The 27067-nt window shown below is 37.8% G+C and overlaps 2 protein-coding genes, 1 long non-coding RNA gene and 1 pseudogene across 14 annotated transcripts in view; 2 read left to right on the top strand and 2 right to left on the bottom strand.

Moving 5' to 3' along the window:
- LOC105429627 (Inwardly rectifying potassium channel 2) overlaps positions 1-27067 on the bottom strand; it is a 241099-nt gene that overhangs the window by 58132 nt on the left and 155900 nt on the right. The window lies entirely within an intron of this gene.
- Positions 6061-14690, top strand: LOC148936812 (uncharacterized; annotated as a pseudogene). Its single transcript, XR_016139134.1, has 3 exons — positions 6061-8912; positions 9019-9253; positions 12626-14690. The product of XR_016139134.1 is annotated as an uncharacterized LOC148936812 (transcript).
- LOC148936813 (uncharacterized) lies at positions 9666-14690 on the top strand. 2 transcript variants are annotated; one of them, XR_016139135.1, is made up of 2 exons: positions 9666-14006; positions 14079-14690. XR_016139135.1 is itself a non-coding variant. In XM_089076437.1 (2 exons), exons 1-2 carry the CDS (start codon positions 13945-13947, stop codon positions 14554-14556), a joined length of 540 nt encoding a protein of 179 aa, XP_088932563.1. In that variant the 5' UTR covers positions 13604-13944; the 3' UTR covers positions 14557-14690. The 2 variants fall into 2 exon arrangements, 1 of the variants encoding a protein (XP_088932563.1); XM_089076437.1 differs by having other exon boundaries at positions 13604-14006.
- On the bottom strand, positions 21601-22986 carry LOC105429628 (uncharacterized). Of its 2 annotated transcripts, XR_003096790.2 has the most exons (3): positions 22320-22986; positions 21826-22247; positions 21601-21747 (listed from the first exon to the last, which is right to left on the bottom strand). It is a non-coding gene; the product is annotated as an uncharacterized LOC105429628 (long non-coding RNA). The 2 variants fall into 2 exon arrangements; XR_016139137.1 differs by having other exon boundaries at positions 21826-22986.

Below are 27067 nucleotides of genomic sequence, written 5' to 3'. Positions count from 1 at the left end.
TTTTCATCTTTGCAAAATTTCTTTTCTATTTTATAGGATTAAAAATTTAGACCATTTTTTTATATCATGTTTTTTATAGAAATAATTACGTAATTTTGTAATATAATACTTTAAAATAGAATTAAAATAGAAAAATTCTTGAATGCAAAAATGTGTGTCGAATTTTATTCTTATTTTTTTAAAAAGCTTGAACATTCCAGATAATGAAACTATAACTTGGTGCCACTTTTTTGATATCAAATCTTTTACAAATATTAGAATTGAATATTATACTATTCGAACATTAAACATAAGATTGTATAATTTTGTAAATATAAACTTAAATAAAATGAAAAGTTCTCGAGTGGAAAAATATCTTGAATTTTATTTTTATTTTTTTAAGAAGATATAATTTGGGTCAGTAATTGAAAAACTTTTTTTCCATTAAAAAGTAACACTTTCATATAATATATAACTTGGCGTCACTTTTTGATATCAAATCTTTTATACAAATAATACATATTATTACAGGTTAGTATTATATATTATTTGAACATCAATAAGATGACGCATTTTGTAATATAATATTTGGTAGAAATATACGTTATAATACTTTAACATACTATAGCAAAGTGATTTTATTGACTATAAATGCAAATTTGCTAGTATTTATACATTAGATTTATTGATATTTATTTTTAAGAATGCACTTAAACTTAAAAATGTGTCATGTTTGAAAGATGTCGAAAAATAAATGATAACATATTTCATGACATAATGATGATACAATTAAAGAAATTATTATTACTTCTTATATTAGAAAAGTATTTTAAGATAATATTATTACTCTCTCTCATATCAAAATCATGTCTTTTGACATGATTATTCTCAAAACATTAAGAGATTATTATATATTGTTTAGAATGACTAAATAATATATAATAACATAATTATTTTATCAATTAAATAATACAAGTTATGGCTTTGGTGAAATAAATCATGAAAAAATATAAGAAAACGCCAATCAAACACAGAGTCTTCGTGTGTAAAAATAATGTATTACATAAAAAGTGCATTTACAGACATCAGAAATTCATTATGCTGCATACTGTCTATGCTGTTTTTTTTGTGCTGTTGCGTCTGTGATTGACTTTTATATACTATGACGAATTTCTCTTATGTGACTGTCTGATTATTATTTTGGACTACCTCGTCAATGTAATGTCAATGTTTTATGAGTTTAATTCATAACGGTGCAAAGATGCAGGACGTACGTAACAGCGATCTCAGTTTCCTATTGTGATTCTTATATTGTATTTACATTTAGGATCTTAAACAGAGGATCAAAACGTCTGTAAATTCACTTTTTATGTAATACATTATTTTTACACACGAAGATCCTGTGTTCGCTTTGATTAGCGTTTTCTTATATTTTTTCATAATTATTTTAATATGTATAAAAAATAATAAAAAATTGATAAATTTGTGCTATAAAATAAATGTATCATAAACATTAAGAAATGATTATGTTATTAAGTACGTTTAGGAATTAGTGTATAAAGACAATGTAAAAAAATAAGAGCGTAAGTGAATAAAAATAATTTTAAACTTAAAGTATTATAATCAATAAAACATGAAGAACGAATGAAACATGAAGAATGAATGAAAAAAGTAAATGTTTTTATTTTTGTATGATTAAAGATATGTATGATTAAAGAAAAACAATAAAAATTATTATTATTGTTATTATGATTTGTAATACATAAGGCAGAAAAACAATTTTGTTATACAAGCGTTATATAAAAGCACAAATGATGTATATAGCGATGTTTTCAGATTATTTCTGAAAGATGTGATTTTTTAAAATAATTTTATTACATACGGTTGAATTTGGCAAAAAATTCTCTTTAATTTTTGTTCTTAGAAAAAAATTTAAATTACGTAAAAATATTAATGGAGAGTTTGAAAAATATTAAATTTTTTAAAACTATAAATAAGGGTGTATAAAAACTATAAATTTAAAACTATAAATAGGCCAGATCTAACTCAGGAGCTGTGATGGAGGTACGGATGTGCGGGAAGGAACGGTGGGCGCGAGGGAAAGGGGAGGAGGAACGCAGGAACAGTAGGAAGTTTGAAATGTCGATGGGGAGGGGGGGGATAGATAAAATAATAGAATCCAGCTATAAACAGATTATTTAAACAAATAGATAAACAAATTGCGACTCGGGCGCGTAGACCTGACGTTACAGGGCCCCCGCGTCGCCGCCACCACCGCCCGCCGTCCGCGCAGCCGCAGCCGCTATGTTATCATATATTTATTATCTTTTCTTTTCCTTTATCTACTATCTTCTATCTCTCTCTCTCTCTCTCTCCCGTTGCAGCTCTCTCTCTCTTTCTCTTTTATTACGAATCTTAATAACTATTTGTTCGGATAATTATTTTTATGGCGAGGGAAAAGAATAAAAAATATTTTGTGTGTGTGTGTGTGTGTGTGTGTGTGTATGTGTGTGTGTGTGTGTGTGTGTGTGTGTGTGTGTGTGTGTGTGTGTGAGAGAGAGAGTGTGTGTGTGGTATGAATAAACACACATATATATATATATATATATATATATGTTTATTTCTATACAATTTAAATACATTTTGATTTAAGTGTGAAACTTTTTTTATTCACATTTTTTTTCTTACACAATAAAAATTAAAGCTAACAGCTCGCAATCGACGAGTTGACGTCTATCGAAGATATCGCTATTCGATTTTGCATATCGCGTTCGATACGTCCACGAGATCTATTACAACAGACACGATGTTACATCCATTGAGATCAAACATATAGCGTAAACGTCAATTCGATTATGCATTATGTGTACGTTCAAAGATTCAAGGCGTACGAGTGTAACGTCGTTCATCAAGCAAATTCTGACGGTTAACGATCCGACGCTTATAAAATTGTCTTTGTAATCGTTTCGCAGCAATTTACAGATATTCCATCGCTGCTCATAGAGTCCTTTCCACGTTTCGAGAGACAGTATGAGTCCCCGATGATCTTCCAGGACGATTTTCACATAACTCGGTAGACCAACGTTGATTCCATTTTCCAAAAACTTGTAGTCCGTGGTTGTCAGAGTGTAACGTCTGCTCAGTAGGCGCACCGTGCGACGCTCCACCGAAATGCTATGTAATCAAAAGATTAAATACATAATATTGCATAATATTGAAAAAAAAAAGATAAAAAAATAAAATGTTGAAACTTACGCGTTACATTCCTTCTTTCTTTCGCCATCGTACGGTGCGCTGCTTCCTTTGGCGGAGTACATTGCGTGTGGAACGTTCGTACAAACAAAAGATGGAACGGAGTACATTGCGTGCAGATCATTCGATGGAGAACTGACCGCATTCGCGTAAATTTTGATATTGCAAACCATTAATCTCCTTCTCTCTCTTCTTCGCCTTTTTTTTAGGAATTTTATTATTGCAATCAAACATGTAGCGACGTGTTCGCTAAAGGAGTGCGATGACGTGTTTAAATTTTTTTCAGGAAAAAATCGCGATAAGATGGCTCTTCCTAGAAATCGACGTATAGTATGTGTCGCGACGTGTTAAGAGAAAAGCGCCGATACTACGGCTGCTACAAACAAATTACGATTCGGAAGACTTATGATGATGATGATGTCCCGATTAGACAAAGAAGTAGCATTGACGACTGTACGTATCGCGACGTGTTAAGAGAAGCGCTGATAATCCGGCTGCTATAAACAAATAAATAAACAAATTGCGATTCGGTTGCAAACATATGGCAACGCTCTGATTTAGACAGAGGGACAAAGAAACTGCAGATGATATATAATAGGTCATTGTGCACGCGGGATCACAGTAGGTGCCTTGGAAGTCTAATGAATCAATCGAATGTGAGAGAAAAATGAAGCAGTACAGCCAGGTGGCTATCTTGGTGGAATGTTTCGCGTGGCTGCAACGATGCGATGAGTGTATCGAACAGCTCGAAGAACTTAGCCGTGTTAAGCGTTTTTGATTCACCGTTGGAAATTGATAATCTGTGGTGGCGAGGATCGCGCGACTCGCGAGAGCAAACATTCAATTAGAAAGATGTTTCGTCTCTTGGTGGCGAGTACGCGAGCACTAGTAGAGACAATGGATCTCTCGTTTGGCACGAGATTGATATGGCGTTTGAAAACCGTATATTGACTGCAGTGATTAACGTGGATTAACTATATCGAGCCGCGACGATTTTTGGAAGATGCTTATGATACAATGCTCGAGTGAGTGTGAGATGCTGAAGAAAGACACGATAATGTGGAAGTGAACACAGCATTCAACGGCGAGTTTGAGGCAGATGTTAAACGCACCAATAACAGTCAGTACGAGAAACTATGAACTCTTTCGAGTATCAAATGTGGACGAGTGATACGAGCAGCACGTCATTGAACCTACGTTGGCATCGCTCGAAAAGTTCCAAGAATACGACAGTGGATGGGCGCTATCGCGAATTCTTAATTTTATTGTAAATGTGAATAAATATAAACTAATGCACACGAAATGTTACATCGAAAAAAATTATATTGAAGCGGGTGGTGATTAACGTATGATCCAGGAATTTCACGTGGTCGGTGGTCGCGGCTCTGCATCCGGCCGAAAGAAATACAGATCGGGAATTGTACCCATATTATATGTCGATACTGAATCTCCAAGACATTTACGTTTACAATGATGTTAAATCAAATTAAAAAGTTTGAACATCTCAATGACATCTTCATCAATGTCTACGTCGAGGGAGATTCTCTCGATATGATTGATAAGTAAAATCTCCCGATAGATTGATAAGAAGATGGAGAACATGTAAATTTACTGTACGTGCCGGATCCGCGCGAGGACAACGCGGGGCACTTTGCGTACATCAAGAATCTGTCCCGTCTTGTAAGCTCGCAAATAAACAGAAAAGAACACAAGAAATACTTTTGCGATCGGTACGTATACATATTTTAATAAATTGTATAATATTTTATAATTGTTTATTATACTAAAAATACTAAAAAAGAATCATGTTTTCTTTTTTTTGCAGATGTCTACTATTTCAATTTATCTGAAAAATTGCAGTCGCATTCAGTGGAACGGATGAATGACTGCGCCATTCGATTGCCGAGCGAAGACGACAAGTGGCTCGAATTTAAGAATTACTTGAATAAGGAACGAATAAGGAACTTCCATTCATGATGTATGCAGACTTGGACTGCGTACTATGGCGAACGAAACCAGGAGAGAAGGAAAATGCGTCGTATACCTATCACAAGTAGCACGAGATATTTAGTGTCGGACACTACGTGCAATGCTCGTACGACGACGCGCTATCGGCGTATTTCAGCGCGATGAGGATTGCATTGCATGGTTTGTTCGACAACTCGAAGACTTAGTGCATCGAGTAAAAATTTTGTTATCCGCGTTCCATGTCCTCACGGAAACGTTGTCGAAAGAACAGTGGAAGGCTTACTGTAGAGCGACGCGTTGTCACATTTGCGAGAAACAATTTGCGACACGCGATCATTGCCACCTTACGGATCGTTATCGTGATCCCGCGCATTCAAATTGCAATTTAAATTATAAAGATTCGTACTGCATTCTTGTAGTATTTCACAACTTATCCGATTATGACGCGCACTTTCATCACGGAAATAGCAACGACATTTGAAGGCAGGGTCGAGGTGCAGCTGAAACTAAAGAAAAATATATTTCGTTCACTAAACACATTTCACTAAACACATTAAAGATACCGCCGAAAAATCAGATTCACGAAATTGCGTACGACAACGGTTTATCGATTCATACAAATTTTTAAGCAACAGCCTCGATAAATTAGCATCTTTTCTAACGAGAGAAAAATTAAAAATTTTGCGTTCCAGTAGTGATACTAGGTCGGTTCTAACCCAGGAGCTCCGAGCGGGATGCAGGTGTGCGGGGTAACTTGGGGACGCGGGGGTAAAGGAGAGGGAGTAACTGGTAGGGAACGGGGAAGGGGGAATGCTTTGTCGATAATCCTTTGGAATGTACTTTTGAGGGAGAAGAGGGGAGGGGATCTTTTTTTGTCTAGGAAGAGTTGCTAGAAAAGATATTTTTTGTAGAAATTGACGTAGGAAAAAAAAGGAAAAAAAAGCGCCGATATTCCGGCTGCTATGTACCTAAACAAATTGCTATTTGGAAGATTTATAATGATGTCTCGATATAGAAAAAATATCATTGACGATTGTACGTGTCGCAGCATAGTAAGAGAAGCGCCAATAATCCGGCTGCTATAAACAAATGTACATGTTGCAACGAGATAATTTCGAACAATCTCGAAAAATCCGTTATTTAATGAAAATAATGTACCTAAACAAATTGCGATTCGGCAGATTTATAATGATGTCTCGACTTAGAAAAAATAGCATTGACGACTGTATGTGTCACAGCATGATAAGAAAAGTGCCGATACTTCGGCTGCAATAAGTACATGTCACAACGTGTTAGTTTCGAACAATCTCAAAAAATCCGTTATTTAATGAAAATAATGTATCTAAACAAATTCGAAAGATTTATAATGTCCCAATTTAGAAAAAATAGCATTGACAATTGTACGTGTCACATGGTAAGAGAAACGCCAATAATTCGGCTGCTAAACAAATGTACATGTTGTAACGAGTTAATTTCGAACAATCTCGAAAAATTCATTATTCAATAAAAATAAGTCGGTAAATGGACACTTCTTCTCTTTTAATTTTTTCCTAATAATAAATATTGAAACATGCTCGTTCCTGTTTGGTTAAGTCCAAGTTTTTACGTAAGAGCCAAATAAATTTTAACAGTGACACGGAACGGAAACTATAAAACTGAATACGATTTTTTATCGATGTTACACCGATAAATAATATTCCATCATAATTACCAAGTTTCTTTTTATGTTGAAAAAAACTATTTCCGGATATCGATTGATATTATTCCAACTGTTACTTTCATACTGTCTTTAAAAAAAAGTCATCAAATCTTTTCTATCGAATTTTCTTATCGGAGAAAAATTGGAAGTAAAAAAAAAACGGGAAAACTTGGGCTGTTACAAAAAATCAAAATTATGACTCAGAAAACCTATGACCATGCTTCGAGTTCGACAATGAAATTATAGACGATATATATAATAGATCCTTGGGCACACGGAATCACAGTAGATCTCGGAAGTCTTGAAATGAATATCGATCGCGATACTGTGTGAAATATAAACGAATATCGATCGCGATACTGTGTGAAAAAATAGTTGACGATGCGAATGTGATTGAATGTGATAAATATGGACATGGAAGACATCGCGAATATAATGGACGTGTGGGGAGATGAAGAAGAAGAAATTGAGAATGTTGGAAATATTGACATTGATATTGAAGATGAAGATGATGAGCACGCGTTATCTGATGACAGTGATTGCATAAGTGATCAGAGTGAGGAGCTAACGGATTATGCAGAGAAAATTGTTACGCGTTCGGAACTCCTTGTACTGAATAGTAATAGAAAACATTGCACAATACAATTTTATTATTCGACGGGTGGTGCTCTAATTGTATGTGCCGAATGCATAGTTCATCTGACGGACACTGACATTGGAATAATGTATGCCGTTAGGAAGCATGAGATAAATACTTTTGATGCGTTAAACGGTCGATTTTGCTCCAATTACAGTCAGTCCGTATATATAACAATGTCATGTAATATGTGCCCAATTTGCACCGCGTAAAAAAGACGATATTGTGGACAAATCACGTGCAAGTGTAAGTGTTTCGTGGGACGTAGTATAAAAAATGGAACATCTTGAGCGAGTGGAACGCGAGCTGCTAGAACAATGCAGTTAGGTCGCTACTTTGATGGAGTGTTTCGCGTGGCTGCAACAATGCGACGAGTGCATCGAACAACTCGAAGAACATAGTCGTGTTAAGCGTCCTCGACTCACCGTTGCAAATAGACAATCTGTGGTGGCGAGGATCGCACGACTCGCGGGTGCAAAGATACAATTAGAAAGACGTTTCGTGCACGTTGGTGGCGAGCACCAGTAGAGACAATGGATCTCTCGTTTGGCGCGAGATTGATACGGCGTTTGAAAGCCGTATATTGACTGGTGCGGTGATCAACGTGAACTATATCGAGCCGCGACGATTTTTGGAAGATACCGGTCGTGTAGTGCTCGAACAAGTGCGAGACATTATAGAAGGACACGATAATGTAAAAGTGAACACCGCGTTCAACGGCGAGTTTGTGATGGGCGATAAACGCGCCAATAAAAGTATATACACTAAAAATAGTGAACTCTTTCGAGTGTCAAATGTGGATGAGTGGTACGAGCAGCACGTCATCGAACCTACGTTGGCATCGCTCGAAGAATTTCAAGAACGCGACAGTGGATGGGCGCTATCACGTATATTAAATTTAACAATTAATGTTAATAAATATAATCCCATGCATGCGGGGTGTTACATCGAGTTACCGCGGGAAATTATGTTAAAGAGAATGGTAATTAACATGCAGTCAACGGACAATGCGTGTTTCGCATGGTCAGTGGTCGCGGCCTTGCATCCGATCGAAAGACATACAAATCGGGAATCATCGTATCCACATTATACGACGGTATTAAATCTCCAAGACATTACGTTTCCGATGACGTGTAATCAAATTAAAAAGTTCGAACATCTCAATGAAATCTCTATCAACGTCTACGGTATCAAGGAAAAAGAGATTCTCCCAATATATCTGACAATAAAGAAGATGGAGAAACATGCAAATTTGTTGTACATGCGCGGATAGGATCCGCGCGACGATAATGGCCACTTCGCGTACATCAAAAACTTATCCCGTCTTGTGAGCTCGCAACTGAGTAAAAAAGAACACAAGAAATACTTTTGTGATCGGTACGTATGCACATTTTTTAACAAAATATGTAAAATATGTAAAATATTTTATAATTGTTAATTTAAATGCTAAAAATACTAAAAAAATCATGTTTTTCGTTTGCAGATGTTTACATTATTTTAATTCATCCGAGAAATTGGAATCGCATACGGTGGATTGCGAACGGATGAACGATTGCGCCATCCGACTGCCGAATGAGGACAACAAGTGGCTCGACTTCAAGAACTACTGCAACAAAGAACGACTTCCATTCATCGTCTACACAGATCTTGAGTGCATACTGCGAAGGATGGAGCCGGAAAGAGAAAACACGTCATACACATATCAACAGCAGCACAAGGTATTTAGCGTAGGATATTATGTGCGATGCTCGTACGACGATGCGTTATCGGCGTATCAATTTCGTCGTGGCGAAGACTGCGTTGCATGGTTCGTTCGGCAACTCGAAAATTTGGCGCATCAAATAAAAATTTTGTTATCCGCGAATGTCCTTATGGAAACATTATCGAGAGATCAGTGGGAGATATACCGTAGCGCGACGCGTTGTCACATTTGTGAGAAATCATTTGCGTCGGACGACACGCGGGTACGTGATCATTGTCATCTTACCGGTCGTTACCGCGGACCCGCACATTCGAATTGCAATCTAAACTATAAAAAATCATATTGCATTCCTGTAATCTTTCACAATTTATCCGGTTACGACGCGCACTTTTGTTATCACAGAAATAGCTACGGCGTACAAAGACAAAATTGACGTGCTGCCGATAACAAAGGAAAAATACATTTCATTCACTAAACATGTCAAAGATAGATCAGATTCGCAAAATTGTGTACAATTACGATTCATCGATTCGTACAAATTTTTGAGTACCAGTCTCGATAAATTGACATCTTTTTTAAGTAGAGAGAAATTGAAAATTTTACATTCCGAATTTTCCACGTTATCGAACGAGGATTTTGATTTGTTGATGCGTAAAGGTGTCTTTCCTTATGAATACGGATCGCGCGGACAAGCTGCAGGACACGCGCCTACCATCGCGCGAATCATTTTATAGCTCGTTGACCAGTAACACAGTGTCGGAGAATGATTACGCGCACGCCGTGAACATCTGGCAGCGGTTCTCTATTGAAACCTTAGGCGAATATAGCGATCTATATTTGAAGACTGATGTCTTGTTATTGGCCGACGTTTTTGAAAATTTCCGTGAAAGTTGTATCAAAAGTTCAGTCTCGATCCCGTTCATTACTACACATTGCCAGGTTTCACGTGGGACGCCATGCTGAAACATACGCGTGTAAAATTTGAGTTGCTCATCGACATCGATATGGTTATGTTTATATCGAGCGCGGTATACGCGGCGGCCTCAGTCAATGTTCCAACAGATACACATAGGCCAATAACAAGTACATGCGTTCGTACGACCCGTCGAAACCGTCGTCGTATTTGATGTACTACGACGTAAACAATTTATACGGATGGATGATGTGTCAACCGCTGCCCTATGCCAAATTTCGATGGGTTGAAGACATCGCGAACTTTGACGCGAGCGCGATCGCTCCGGATTCGCCTACAGGTTATATTCTCGAGGTCGATCTCGAGTATCCGCATCATCTGCACGATCGACACACTGACTTACCTTTCTGTCCGACGCACGATAAACCACCCGGCACGCGGCAGAATAAACTTCTCGCGACGCTATGTGACAAAAAGCGATATGTCATCCACTATCGTAACCTGCAGCAATGTACGCGCCACGGTCTTCGTATCGCAAAGATACATCACGTACTACAATTCGCTCAATCCACCTGGTTCCGCGATTACATCGAACTTAATACACAGCTTAGAATGTGCGCGAAAAACGATTTCGAAAAAAATTTATACAAATTAATGAACAATGCGGTATTCGGTAAAACGATGGAAAAATGTCCGGAATCACGTGGATGTAAAATTGATAATGAAATAAGACGGTACGGACGATACGGTGCGGAGGCAATGATCGCGAAACCAAATTTCCACAGCCGCAGCGTCTTTGAAAAATTTAATCGCCGTCGAACTGCGTAAACTCGAGGTAAAATTCAACAAGCCGATTTATGTGGGTATGTGTATACTCGATATATCAAAAATCTGCTTGTACGAATTTCACCACGAATATATGTTACCGTTGTATCGCGACAAATGTAAAATCATGTACACCGACACAGACAGTCTTGTATCACATTGAGTGCGATGATGTGTACGAGACGATGAAACGCGATATCGCTAGATTCGATACGAGCGATTATCCGACGGACAACGCATATGGTATGTCTCTCGTGAATAAAAAAGTATCCGGCCTAATGAAGGACGAAAATAACGGTGCGATTATGACGGAATTTGTCGAACTCAGAGCGAAAATATATGCGATGAGAGTGGATGATAAAAAGGACACCAAAAAGACGAAAGGTGTAAAGAATAACGTCGTAGCGCGAACAATAACGTTCGATGATTATACACGGTGTTTGAATGAAGAGATCGAAATGACTCGTCGCCAGTCATGTATAAGATTCAAGTTACACCAAGTATATACGGTATCCGAGTCAAAAATTGCTCTGAGTCCATACGATGACAAACGATACATCATACCGGATTCGACGGAAACGTTACCATGGGGACATTGGCGAATACCTTTGTAATATACATGTATTTTTTTTATATAGTTTTATACATATATATGTACATATGCACATATTTCTTATAGTTTATATATACGTATGTACATATGTACGTATGTACATATGTACAGTATGTAATGTACGTACGTATATATGTATGTATGCATATACATATGTACGTATGTACGTATGTATATACATACTTGTAGTTTATGCACATATGTACGTATGCATATACATATGTATGTATTTTTTATAGTTTATATGTACTTATAGTTTATATGTACATATGTACGTATTTCCCGTAATTTTATACATTTTACATATTATCTTAAGTTCATCGTAGTTAATCCATCTGTATAGTTTCTTTCTCACGAAAATGTAATGGAAGAAAAAATAAGACTTATTGTATATATTTTTATATAAATATTTTTTTTTGTTTTTACAATAAAATGAATGAATTTAAAATTTTTTATATAAATATTTTTATATTTGTTTATATTTGTTTACAATAAATGAATTAAGTCACATTATTTTTGTGTATCCAAGAATTATGTGACCCAATCCTAGCCACTTAATATAAACCTTATCTCCTTTCCTACGCAGTATTTTCTCCACGAGATATACGTCCGGATGAGTCGCGCGATGCAACTCATGCTCGTAGAACGCTCCAGCAACGAATTCTCCACGATAGTCTTCGAGTAGATAGGTTACGGGATTAATACACTGCACTTTAATGATCTTAAACACCTCGGTGGTCCAATTTGACGTGTAACCTTTTTCGAAAACTGTCTTGTACTTGCTCACGCGTACCGATTCGCCTACTTTGAATTTTGCTGGACCTGCGATCTTTATCGCGCTGTACACCGTGCCCAAGAGTTTTTTTTAGCGATCGCGGAAGTTACGTCAATAGGTCGCATGCCAATAGTACGATGTTTGCGCGCGTTGTAATCTAACACGAGACGCGGCAGCGTCGTCCGTAGTAGTTCTGCAAAAACTATTACGGATACGAGTATCTCGAACCAAGTCTTACCCTCACGTCTTTTCTACGTTACAGTCCATTCGTAATCATCGATTATTCTCGACAAAACGAATTAGTCAAAAGCGCAACCGTGGATGTGAGATTGGAATTTGAGACTAAGGAAAACGTACCGATGAATACCACCGCGTCTGAATACCACTGTCTCATTATACACGATCGCGTGGTTCAGTACAACCTGTTGACCAATGTTGTACGCAAGATCACCTAAGAGCATCGCTGGTATATGAGAGATAATAAAATCTATACATCGAAATCGATCGCAGTCTTCTTCTCGACAGTCTGTGCCAACGTTCGTAGACCTGGAAGGTTTCCTCGTTGAAGAACAGTTTGTCGTAAAAGAGTTTGCTGCTCTCAAAGAACGGATCGTTCTCTCTCATTACATTTTCGCAAATCCTATACCGTGGCATTTCCTGGCAAGTGCCGACAAATCTCGCGCACGCTAGGTAATACGTCATCATCATAGACTGCGATGGAACGACGGAACGATTCCGTACAGCGAAGCTAAGAGTTTGATTACGAAAGCTGTGCATGGTACGAAAGAAGATAACGACGACGACGACAATGATGATGCTGTCATATATGTCAAGGGACACGAAAAACGAAAATAATTGCGGAATTTGCTTCTGGACGATGAGCGAGAGTGCAAATACATCGAAACTCTGGATGCGGATTACGAAGACGTAGATTCTTTAAATAATCTAGATGCTGATAATTCTATACGATGTGGATATCATTATACCAATTGCGCGTTACAAAATGTATTTAAATTGTTTAATTAGTGAGCAGATAATCTTAAATAAACATATATAACATATATTTTCTTTTATTCCTTTTCCCCGCTATTACATTGATGATTACTTAATATTCCAACGATCCTATACATTTTTTTCAATGTAACGTTCGATCGACTCATCGATGACAAAGAAATTGCGTTATGATTGAAGCGTGAAACTTTTTACTCACATTTTTCTTTTTTTCTCTTTACATATTTTTTATAGCTGATTATGTTTTTTTCTTGAAATAAAAATTTTATAATTAATTGATAATGACGCAATCTTTTTTTCTTTCAGTTTATAATCACTATAACAGTAAACTCGTTCTCGATGTGCTATCTGCAATTGTATGATTCTTTGTTTTTTTCTTGGCCACTATAACACGCCTATTCAACGAAATACTATCATAATAGAGTATTGTCATTCAGTGAGGTCATTGGATTTTTTTGTCTACTCCATCTTTCAAAAGAGAGGAAGGGGAGATTAACGCTCTGCCGTGTCAAAATTTACGCGGGTGCGATCAGTCCTCCGTCATTTGTTTGTACAAACGAACTATACGCAATGTACTCCGCCAAAGGAAGCAGTGCACTGTACGATAGTGAAATGAAGAAGGAACGTAACGCGTAAGTTCGACATTTTCTTTTTTTCTTTTTGCAACATTACGCAATATTATGTACTTAATTTCTGTTACACAGCATTTCGATGGAGCCTCGTGCGGTGCGTTTGATGAGCAGACGTTACCTGACGGTTACGGGCTTCAAGTTTCTGGAAATTGAAATCAACGTTGGTCCGAGCTACGTGGAGATCGCCTTAGGAGATCATCGAGGACAACAGCTGATACTGTCTCTCAAAACATGGAAAGGACTCCATGAGCAGCAATGGAATATCTACAAATTGCTACGAAACAATTACAAAGACAATTTTATAAGCGTCGGACCGTTAACAATCCGAGTTTGTATGATGAACAACGTTACACTCGTATGTCTTGAATCTTCAAACGTATGCATTATGATGGTCGAATCGATGCTACGCCGTATGTTTAATCTCGCCGAATGTATTGATATAACATTCAATCAACTAGACAAACTCGTTGATACAATCGATGAAAAGTATACGCGATTCTCCAACATTGCGTCTATAACAAATCCCGAGGAGATACCATACGCGATATGATACGCGATAGCGATATCTTCGATAGGCATCAACTCGTCGATTGCGAATTGTTAGCTTCAGTTTTTAGTATGTATGAAAAAAAGACGTAAAAGATGTAACAAAAATATGAATAAAAACGTTTTCACGTTTAAAAATATGATTTCAATCAAAACAAATTTCCCTATTTCCCATCTTAAAATAAAATAATATTTCAGTTATAATAAGATATTATTTATTGGTATAATCAATAAAAAACATCAATAAAAAAAGGATAATATCTTTTTTTCTTATTGAATTCATTTCGTTTTCTATAGTTCACTTTTTGTAGTTTCCCATTTTCCACGTCGCCATCAAAATTTATTGTTTCCTACGTGAGAACTTGATCAAATAGAAATGAACACATTCAGTATTTATTACTAAAAAACAAGAAAAAAATTAAGGAAAAGTGTCCATTTACCGACTAATATATTATTTTCATTGAATAACGGATTTTTCGAGATTGTTCGAAATGAACATGTTGCGACACGTACATTTATTGCAGCCGGAATAACGGCGCTTTTTTTTCGTTTTTTTTCCTACGTCAATTTCTATAAAAAATATTTTTTCTAGCAGCTCTTCCTAGACAAAAAAAGACCCCCTCCCTCCTTCCCCCTCAAAAGTACATTCCAAAGGATCATCGACAAAGCATTCCCCCTTCCCCATGCCTACCAGTTACCCCCTCTCCTTTACCCCCGCGACCCCGAGTTACCCCCCACACCCACACCCCGCTCGGAGCTCCTGAGTTAGAACCGGCCTAGTATCACTACTCGTTCTGAATTTTCAATATTATCGATCGAAAATTTTGATCTATTAACGCGTAAAGGTGTCTTTCCCTATGAATACGTGGTTCGCGCGGACAAGCTGCACGCACCTACTATCGCGCGAATCATTCTATAGTTCATTGACCGGTGACGAAGAATGATTACGTGTTCTCCATGAACGTCTGGCAACGATTTTCTATTAAAACCCTAGGCGAATATAGCTCTGTATCTAAAAACCAATGTCTTATTTGCCAACGTTTTCTAAAATTTCCTTGAAAGTTGTATCGAAAGTTACAGTCTCAATCCCGCATTACTACATATTGCTGGGTTTCACTTAGGACGCCATGCTGAAACATACGCACGTAAAATTTGAATTACTCATTGACGATATAGTTATTTATCGAGCGCGATATACGCGGTGGCCTCAGTCAATATCCCGGCAAAGATCAATAACAAGTACATGCGTTCGCACAACTCGTCAAAACTGTCTTACGTGAACAATCTACGGATGAGCAATGTGTCAACCGCTGCTCTATGTTGAATTTTGATGGATTGAAGACATTGCGAACTTTAACGCGAGCGCGATCACTCCGGATTCATCTATGAGTTATATTCTAAAAATCAATCTCGTACACGTTATCGATCGCTTTATCTATGATGTCACCGAGAAGAAGGCCCACGTATTTTCGTCCCAATGGTCCTAGTTGACCATAAAGACCATCTCACAGCTTCCTGTTTGTGTTTGCAGCGTTTGTTTGATGACTGTTTTGGGTGACGTCTTTTGTTTCAAAAACGTCTTCGTTTCGCATAAACAGCGGAATTTTCGATGGTAATTTAGATAGTTCTTTCGGCAGCGGCGTTTCTTTCGATGGTTCTTTCGGTGTAGATTCGTACGTGAATGAATCTAACGTGGCGTTCAATCGTTTTGTACGTCGCTTTTTGGCGTTAATTTCAACCATCAAACATTTGTCTAATATGTATCCCTGTTAGTACTAATAGTATTATCATCATCGTTATTGCTGTCTTCACGTTTCTTTTTTTTAATATTGATATCCTATTGGCAACATTGGCTTCTTTTTTAATCGGCTGAGATTCCTCGATGTTTTCAACAATCTGTTTTAGAGATTTGACGATGGATTTGAAGCGTTTCTCGAACGCTACATCTTCAGCTATTTTATCAGTTTTCAAAGCGCGATATTTTTTGCGAATCGCTCGTTTTCGCAATCTGTTTCGCTATTTTCTCGCGATCTTTGATGTTTTCATCCATGTTGCCTACTTGACGCAACGACTAATCGCGTTATGGTACTGCGAAAGTAAATTCTTTTCTGTATCGCCACTTACCATTGGTAAGTGAACTGTCCTTATCTATCACTAGAAATCTGTACTCGCGCTGCCAACAATCACGGCATAATGCACAGAATTCATCGTACGACATGTCGGTATTCGGTATTCACGTGATCGTTGTAAACATGTTTTAAGTTGGTACCATCCTATTTAAATAGGATCGCATTGCAGATTCGCATTGTCGCATATCAGATGTTTAGGTATCCTCGCATACGTCTAACAGAGATAGAAGCAGTGAATGTTCAATTTGCGGTTCATCGAGAAATATTTCTCTCACCGCATCTTGCTTATCGCATGCAACGTCAATAAGACGAAGATCGAAACGTGGGACGTGCCTGTCATCACTGTTGTTGGAGAACGCAAAATAGCCGATCGATATTTCGAGATATCGATATTTTGGTTGTTGCAGTGACTTCGAGTATACGTATACGTTCTCGAAACGTACACCGTGCGGACTCTCGAGCAAGTTTATGAGAACGTTGGTTTTACCGCAATTCGACGGACCGCGAGTGATGGCGCGTATAGTAGCATTTCACCGTGCTTGCGCTCCGTTGCGATGTCCCCCATCATTTGCGCTTTCTCATCGTAGTTCACGATGCGTATCGTCAGCGGCTGCCGCACGAATTTCATGTTCGCATTGTGTTACCTAGGCTTTGATTGAACGTTTATTTACAGGCGCGCGAAACCGCCTCACTCAGTAGCAAAAATGTATCTCGCGCTATCGCATCCCTTCGATATTTGTGACTTGAACGCTGAGCAGTTGCAATATGTACTAAAAGTCGTACTGTTACGCGGGTGCGGCAACTATATCGACTACATGTGGGACAAGCTTCCGGACCATATAAAGACAGATTTGGAGACTCGAATCTGCGATCAAGCATTATAACTGTGGCAACGCACGCACCGACGGTCCCACACCGAAGATGAAGGAGCGTATGTCAGCAGTAGCAACGTCGAATAAAGGCTCCGTTGGAAACACGTTAATCGAGTGATAAACGCGCTTTCTTTCGAGTTAGACATTACCGGCTATCAGTTTAGTGGCCCCGGTACTTAGCTAAAGAAGTGATTAGTTAGAAGGGACACGGGCATAAATCCACTGGACGCGGCGTGCCGTGAACACGACATTGCGTATTCTTGAAGCAACGATCTCGCCGTTAGACACGCGGCGGAGTACCAGGTACTCGCCGATAAAGCTCTAGAACGTGTCATCTCGAAAGATATGATTCTGAGTAAGAGAGTTGTCGCTGCAGCCGTTTGGGCAGCGATGAAAGCCAGGCTCAAGATCGGCATGAGTATGGAAGGGAGAAAAAAAGCCGACAAAAAAGAAAAAAGAAACGAATACTTCCGACGGCGAAACGAGGTGGCGCGTTACCGATTCTACCAATTTTGATCGCGCTCGGATCCTTGATCGGCGGAGTAGCCAGCGTGATGAAAGCGGCGCGATGTCAGCTCGAGAAACTACAATGTCACAACCGTGATGGAAACGCACGGATAGGGTCTGTATCTCGCTCCGTATAAACCCGGACGAGATGTAACAGCGAAAAAAGAAAAAAAAGAAAATAAAACGCCAAAGAGAGATAATAAAAGTACCTACGAGCGTAACCACCAACATACAATTGGTGCCAGCGAGGCGTATGCGCGTACCATACTTCAGAGGTATTTTATGTGTAACGCGTTACCGATTAGCAGCGCGCGTCGAAAAGAGATCGGTATCGTAAATCTGGATGATATAATGTATCACTGGTACATATTAGGTAGCATAGAGTACGCAAAGAGAAATGATCGGGTCGTGTATTTCGACAGTTTCGGTAATCTTCGACCTCCCGACGAACTGGGGCGATACTTCGGAGACAGTGTTACGATAGAATATAATCGGACATTTTATCAGACATACGATCAGAGTGTCTGCGGACAGCAGTGCCTGTGATTTCTCCAAACGGTCGTCGAATTTTAGAATTCCGACTTTGCCGCGACGTCTCAATATTCGTTGAACGTTTTTTCCATGTTACTGACACTTACGCTGAGCGAAAAGAGCAGCGTTCTCGCGGCAAACTACTTTCCAGCTATAGATTTGAGTAACGATGACTACGAGCTAGAACTAACAATTTTGGAGACTTATCATACGAATGTAATTTTATTTGGACAAAGACGATGCAGAAATTATGATTCCCGGAGGATCGTACGAACTGCAAGCCATAAATAAATTTGAGATGTGAGATTTTACGGGAACGTCCGCGACGCGACGCGCCCGATGACAACGCCGGTGACACTGTGTGTGGCGATGACGAAACTGTGGATTCTATAGTGCTCCGCGCAAATTAGAACATGATGAGGTGCGAGATTAAATGCGCCTAAAGAATAAACTTTAACAAATCTAACAACATTAGATCACTGCTGGGTTTCTCGATGCGTATACTGCAACCATGAAGGTGGCATGAATCGGACGTGTCGATCAACACAATGAACGTAAACATTATCCATATAAAGTGCAACGAGACTGCGGGCGCGTATAACAACGACAAAAGTGTGCACACAATACATGAATTTTCGCCGAGCATGCCGCCAGCATATAAGATATCGAAAAAGCCGATACAGATCATTTACTTGTCAGTCATCGTACGGAGCATTACGGAGTTAACGATACACATTGTTGACCAGAACGGACGATTGCTCGATTTTAGAGAAGAAGAGATCACTGTCAGATTGCACATACGACGGCGACGGCGATAACGCAAGTGTAACATTTGAGATGCTCGTGTTGAATGAAACGAAGCACACGCAGAGAAATAATGCAGAGAAATAACGCTTTACAAAGAAAACACCGATCGACAATACTCGGTCATCCGGTTGCATCGAGAAAAGGAAGAAGCTCAACGCGTCGAACTAAATTCTTACAGGCTTTAGGATTCGCAGTGCGTGGTGTGAAATACCTGATATCCTAAACATCGAAAATGAACCAATCTTCGACGATTGCATCGTCAAGATTGAAACTCACGCGTACAATCCGTTTGCTAATATAACATTCGGATACAGCGACGAGATAAGAATACCCATATAGCAACGGATCTATACATTGCCGTACGAAAGCTTTTTATATGAAAGAAAACTGACGAAGGATAGAGTGGTCGACGGACCTGATGTGATATTGGGAAATAATTGTACCGTGTTCATGTTCAATGAGATTCGTTACGAATTTGATGGCGTGGAGATTTATAGTAACATAAACATGGGCATAACTAGCATGCAAACACTACGTAATGACGTCGTCCGACAGAAGCGTGATTCTGAGGAATGCCGGCTGAGATGCGCGTATTAACGGATGGATATTTTAACTTCTGCATACCTCTACGCACTGTTGGGATTCTGCGAGGATTACAGACATGTGATAATCAACGCTCATCATAAGTTGATTTTGATACGATCACGTAACGACAACAATTGCTTGATGGGAAACTCAGCGTTGGATTCTGTGATTGACCTATTCAAGATACAATGGCGAATGTCGCACATGTTATTGAGCGAGATAAAAAAAACTATCGATGCTGCGCGCTTTGGAGAGCGGACGATACCTAAGCATGGCTTTTCGCTCGTAGGATCTGTACGAGTTTCTACTGTTACAGCATACAATCAAGTATTCATTTAAGACACTTTACTCAGCTCGAGAAGCCGCGATATGTCATCTTCGCTTTGCAAACAGGTCAAAAGAACGTCATCGCCAAGGACACGAGCCAATTCGACTGCAACTTGACCAAACTCTATCTAAACTTAGAATGTTATTCCTACGACGATATGAATCTGGACTTTGACAAAAGCAATCTGTATTGTACGATACGTACGCGCGTTTCTGCAAAGATTACGGATACAAGTATCTCGAACCGAGTCTCACCGTCACATTTTTTTTATATAACGACCCATTCGTAATTATCGATTGCTCTCGATAAAACGAATCGGTCAAAAGCGCAACTGTGGACGTGAGATTGGAATTTAAGACTAAAGAGAACGTACCAATGAATACCACTGCGTACTGTCTCATCATACACAATCGCATGATTTAATAGAACCTGTTGATCAATGTTGTACGCAAGATCACCTAAGAGTATCGCCTCCCTCCAATATAATGTGAGATAAAATCTACGAAATAAAATCTACGATACATCGAAATCGATCGCGGTTTTCTTCTCAACAACACTCATGTCTGTGCAACGTTCGTGGAAGGTCTCTGCAAGGTTTCCTCGTTGCAGGACAGTTTGTCGTAAAGGAGTTTGCTGCTCTCAGAGAACGGATTGTTCTCTCTCACTACATTTCGCAAGCCTTATACCATGGCATTTTCTGGCAAGTGCCGACAGGTCTCGCACACACTAGGTGATACGTTATCACCATAGACTGCAATGAGATGATGGAACAGTTCCATACAGCAAAGTTAAGAGTTTGATTACGAAGGTATGAAAGTGCGCGATATGAAAGAAGACCGCGATGACAACGACGACGACAATGCTGTTGTATACATCAAGGGACATAAAAAACGATAATAGCTGTGGAACTTGCTTCTGGACAATGAGCGAGAGTGCGTGTATCGAAACCCTGGATGCAGATTACAAAGACATAGATTCTCTGAACAATCTAGACACTGATAATACTATCCGATGTGGATATCACTATATTAATTGCGCGTTACAAAATGTATTCAAATTGTATAATTGGTGGCCAGATAACTATGAATAAACATATATAATATACGAAATATGTTTTTTATTCCTTTCTATTACATCGACGATTATTTAATATTCTAACGATTGACCGCTTCTAAGCGCCGCAAGAAGTTTATTTTGCCGGGTGACTCATCGCGCGTCGGGCATTATAAGATGTCAAAAAGGTAGATTAGTGTGTCAGTCGTGCAGATGACAAATAAATTGCATCATGATTTAAACGTGAACCTTTTTTATTCATATTCGTTTTTTACACGACACTTTACATATCTTTGATACAATTGCTTATTTGATAAGTAATTGATAATGGCGCGATCCTTTGCTTTCTTTTTGCACATGGCTAATGAACAGTAGAAAATTCCCTGTAAGAAATTATATTGTACGTAATTGTAAATGAACAATTCTATGTCATTATAACATTCGTGTTCACGAAATTTTACCATAGATTACTGTCGTTTAGCGAGAACGAATTATTTGCCCTTTCCATAAAGGACATCTGACGATAAATTATACGCAATTCTTCGGTAATAGTGATATACACATGTCTCCAGAAATATTTTGATAGAAATCGAGAAGCGGGATGCCTCCGGAATTATTTTAGTCGGGGTTTGCGTCTCTTCACAAAATTGTAAGCAATCGGGATGTAATATCTCTTCAAAAAATAATTTGCCACGTTCACCGGTGGATAATTCGTCACGTTCCGTAACGGAGAACTTATTAACATTTCGAGTGGTTGACAACTGCATATCTTATTATCTATTAATCTAGCGCCACATTATTTACAACGACTCGGTATCTTGGTATCTCTCATTGTAACGCCACAAAGTTTTTTTTTCTTTTTAGCAGTGTACTACACGTACTCCTGTATAAAAATATTCAAACTATGAGTCATCATGTATATATACCTGATTATTTTTATATACTCACAACTGACCTTGTATTATCAATAGGAACAGGGGTGGAGCACCGTTATAAATGACACCTGTCAATATCGGCACATGCAACACGTTCTTTTTTTGTATGCAATCGCGCCGGCTTTCTCTCACATTCGATTCATTAGACTTTCTACTGTGATCCCGCGCAGCCAATGATCTATTATATATCATCGGTAATTTCTTTGTCCCTTTGTCTAAACCAGAACATCGTTATACGTTTGCAATTGAATCGCAATTTGTTTATCTATTTGTTTATAGCAGCCGGATTATACGAAGAGCAATCTTTTCGCGGCTTTTCCTAGAGAAAAAAGGTGGCAGCGGCAGCGGCGGCGATGGTAGCGGCGAATATATTCAAATTGTTTAAAAATAAACATATATATAATATACAAAATGTGTCTTTTTTATTCCTCTTTTCTGCCATAAAAATAATTATTCGAAAAATAGTTATTAAGATTCGTAATAAGAGAGAGCCGCAACGGGAGAGAGAGAGAGATAGAAGATAGTAGTAAAGGAAAAGAGAGGATGATAAATACGAGAGTACGAGAACATAGCGGCGGGCGGACGCGGCGGTAGCGACGGCGAAACCAGATCCTGTGATCTTATGTCCACGCGTCCTCCGAGTCCTCCCAGTATTTGTTTATTTATTTGTTTATATAATCTGTTTATAGTTACCGGAGTCTACTATCTTATCTCTACCCTCTTCCCTCCCGGCGTCTCATTTCAAAGGACCACCGTCTCTGCGTTCTTTCTTCCCTCTTCCCCGCGCTCACCGTTCCCCCGCACTCCTCTCGAACCTCCCGAACCTCCTGAATTAAAATCGGCCTATACACTCTATTTAAATACACAGTTATAAATTACATAAGAAATTATGGTCAATCTTTACAAAAACTTATACAGCTTGGATGACTTTGATCTTGACATATATTGTCAAGGTTATGATCCTGAGTAACTTTGCATTAACAATTAGGTGGCGGTCTCTCATAGTTTCTGAGATATTTAAAGTTAAAAATGTATAACTAGAATTATAAAGTTAAGAACTATAGAATGTTTTTGAATGTTGATTTCTTTATTAGACAGATCCATGTGGTACTTCGCTTCGTGCTAAAAAGTGTATGCATGGAAACAGTATGTTCCGTCTCCCCTCTACGGGGGTCCCCATTAAAAGATCTAACCTAATCCAATCCATATTGTAATGATTAAAAATCATTGTAACAAATTGTAACCCATGTGGAATCTCGCGACACTTCGTGTTAAAAAGTGTATGGGGACAGTATGTTCCGCCCTCCCTCTCTATGAGGATACCTGGTATTCCTGTTTTAAAATACAAAGTCTCTGCATTAAAACACAAATTTTCTACTTTAGAATACAAATCTCCTATTTTATATAAGAAAATAATTTTTGTTTTTAAAGTAAAGAATTTGTGTTTTTGTCCAAAGTACGTACACACGCAAACTTCTCGCTTTGTTTTGATTACATTCGATCGATGGCATTCTCATAGTCAGTACTCATTTCAACTTTATACTGTTACCATGTTACTTCACGAATTTACTTTTTTATTAATAACTTTTTAACGAACAATAACCGCCATTTAAAATTTTCTCAAGGTCTCAATCTGGGTAGTGACCTGACAACATATGTCAAGGTCAAAGTCATTGGAGGAGGTTCCGTTTTTCTAGATATTTACCAAATTTATTAGCATTTATATAAATATATTTCAAAAACTAGACAAGATCGCCTATTAAGTAATAAAGAAAAGTTGATCAATACAACCTCACCTGTATAATATATGTCAAGGTCAAAATCATCCGAGCTGTGTAAGTTAAGATTTATCAAAATTATAAAAATTTTCTAAACATTTCTAAAACATTTTTTTATATATCTCACCGTTTTGTTGATAATTGATGAGAATCAAATATATATGTTAATCTTTGAATTGTTTCACCCCTTAAAATTCAGATTGGACAGATATAAAAAAATGTATGTCTCTTAGATTTTTGTATTTAATAACATACTTCAAAAAGAATCAAATCCGTTCCGGATAGTTGTAAGAGGTCTCTTGTTAGATCAATTAGCTCAATCGGCTCACTTAAATAATTCTAATAATTCTGTTCGCAAGTAGCGTCCGTCATATAAGTAAAATTCGACCAATTGAAATCGCATTAAGGGGATCCTAAAGCGAAGGACGACTTCCGATGGCCGTCCGTTAATGCCATCTAAACGGAATTAAAAAAATGTCGGTAACGATCCATAATTTAAAAAGTCGATATTATCGACAATTTAAAAAGTCTATATTATCGACATGACTAATTCCGTTTACTCATATTAATTTTTACCTTATCATTTTACTAAATAAATGAAAACACATTTATATATTGTATACATGTATTGTCAATGCAGTAGTCATTCTTCACGTTCGCTATGTCCAATATCCTTATAAGCCAGGATACGAAGGACACTACATGTATTTTTCTCAAAGAGAACATGTATATATTGCACATTACGTAGTGAAGCAACTCTTTGCTATAGAAAGACATGGAACTATTTGTACTATTGCTATTGACTAATTGTCTACGATAGTAAAAACATGTATATAATTTTATTAGATTTTGCGATAACATTGCATATCTTCTACTGCACACCACACACACACACACACACACACACACACACACACACACACACACACACACACACACACACACACACACACACACACACACACACACACACACACACATACACACACACACGTATATATACATTACATATTAGATTTATATATATAATTTGAAAAGGTGTGTGTGTCACGTTTGAAAGAGTTACACCCGAGTTGATCCCGCAAAATCATACATGATCGTAAGTTCACGTGAAACTTTTCACTTTTCACATTTCCGTCCTAGGGGAAAAGTTACATGATTGATTCCCAGATTGCAACGCCGTGATTTTATGGTAGATGGCGTTGCAGTCTGATTCTGATGAAAGACAAGGATGAGACACGAAAAGAAAGACGGACGATGTCATCGAAATGAGAAATAATTATACGCATACTGTTGATGCTTAGATCTTTTTTGTTAGGCTTTTGATTGTAATTTTACAAGCTCAATATTGTTCTTTAAACTAATCCGAAGTGCGGAATTGTATCATTTTGTATATACAAAGCTGCAAAACTTTCGTCAAAATAGGATCGTGTTTCTCCCTTGCATAACGTGTAAGGCATGAAAGAATGGACCAATCACAGTCTTTCATTCTCATTCCGTCGAAGTGAGAAATGATTATACGCATACTGTTGATGCATAGATCTTTTTTGTTAGGCTTCAGATTGTAATTTTACAAGCTCAGTATTGTTCTTTAAAGTAATTTAAAGTGCGGAATTATATCATTTTGTCCATACAAGACTGTAAAACTTATATATATATATATATATATATATATATATATATATATATATATATATAAGTTTGAGACTTGAACGATGCCTGCCCGGTAAGCAGGAGATCCAGGTTCGATTCCTGGCTGAGGTGGTATTTTTTCGCAAAATAATTACGAGTTTTCACGACTGGTTCGTGGTCGGGCCCCGCCGTGACGCACACCCTCCCTTCTTATATATATATATATATATATATATATATATATATATATCTAAAGTAAAAACACAAATTATATGTTGACTGTTTTTATTGAAAATACTGACGGGATTATCACATTACAGTCGACATTTTTGAATTGGCTTTACAGATTACAAAATCCTTTCGTGCAATTGAAACATAGCACAAAAAAGAAGTGCGGGATAGTCGATTTCGATAAAAAATTAAATTCACTTTATTCTAGCAAGCAAGCTTATTGAACGTTTTATCAATCCCATGGATCATTTATCTTTATCTTTCCTCTGCAATGCCATCTATTGCAAGATCTGTCAACTACAATTACTGCTCTACTTATTTTATATCTGCGCCAAACATATATATATATATATATATATATATATATATATATATATATATGCGTAAAATCATACACAATCTGTTCAAGTCTCAAACTTTTTTTCTAAGTAAGCTTTCAATCATAAATCCAAAAATATAGTATTGTTTATTCATCTAGTCCGAAGTGCGGAACGTACTCATACTCATTTTGTATATGAACTGTAGAATTTTTGTATTAAGGAAACGAAGATCTGATGTAACAGCTGTACGAGCTAAAATTACATGAATTTTTTTAGTTTTTTTCTTATTTACTTGTTAAATCGATTGTTCCTCATATTCTTTTTGTGCGTATTTTAATTGCCTGAAAGGATTTTGCAATCTGTCAAGCCAATAAGAAGTTCTTTGGTGCATTATAATGTGTCGGTAATTCCTGTCACTTTAGGATCCCCTTAAGGTCTAAACCAAAAAATTGTAAAACAATTATTCTTTTGGAATAAATGATTTATTTAACAAAAAGTGAAGCTTTGTCTGCTTCTCGCTGGATCAGAACCTCCTAGTGCCTGACAGGCATAACAAAATTAGTGTCAGAAATGGAATCCAGATATTACAGAACAGCAGCACCCAGTGCTCTGTAAAAAAATAAATGCACAAATTCAAGAAGAAGGAACTGAAAAAAGAGGAACTGAAACCTTAACAGAGAAGTACACCTGGGAGAGCAACAATGCTAAGCATATTAGCGATATCGGAGAAGCAGCGACCTATAACAGCGAACCTATAACAAGCGCTGCGCCGACAATATATGAGTTGCGGCCGTAATGTAAGTTATA

Source organism: Pogonomyrmex barbatus, unplaced genomic scaffold, assembly GCF_055798465.1.
Source record: "Pogonomyrmex barbatus isolate J1 unplaced genomic scaffold, ASM5579846v1 scaffold2, whole genome shotgun sequence".
In the NCBI taxonomy this organism is placed as follows: domain Eukaryota; kingdom Metazoa; phylum Arthropoda; class Insecta; order Hymenoptera; family Formicidae; genus Pogonomyrmex; species Pogonomyrmex barbatus.
The sequence above is the reverse complement of the archived record's forward strand: the minus strand, read 5'-3'. Positions and strand labels throughout refer to the sequence as shown.

Bases quoted from the DNA above. Each gene is read 5' to 3' on its own strand.
- LOC148936813 (XM_089076437.1), top strand. From the start codon at position 13,945: ATGTACTCCGCCAAAGGAAGCAGTGCACTGTACGATAGTGAAATGAAG. The intron at 14,007-14,078 runs GTAAGTTCGACA...TCTGTTACACAG, and splicing joins ATGAAGAAGGAACGTAACGC to CATTTCGATGGAGCCTCGTG.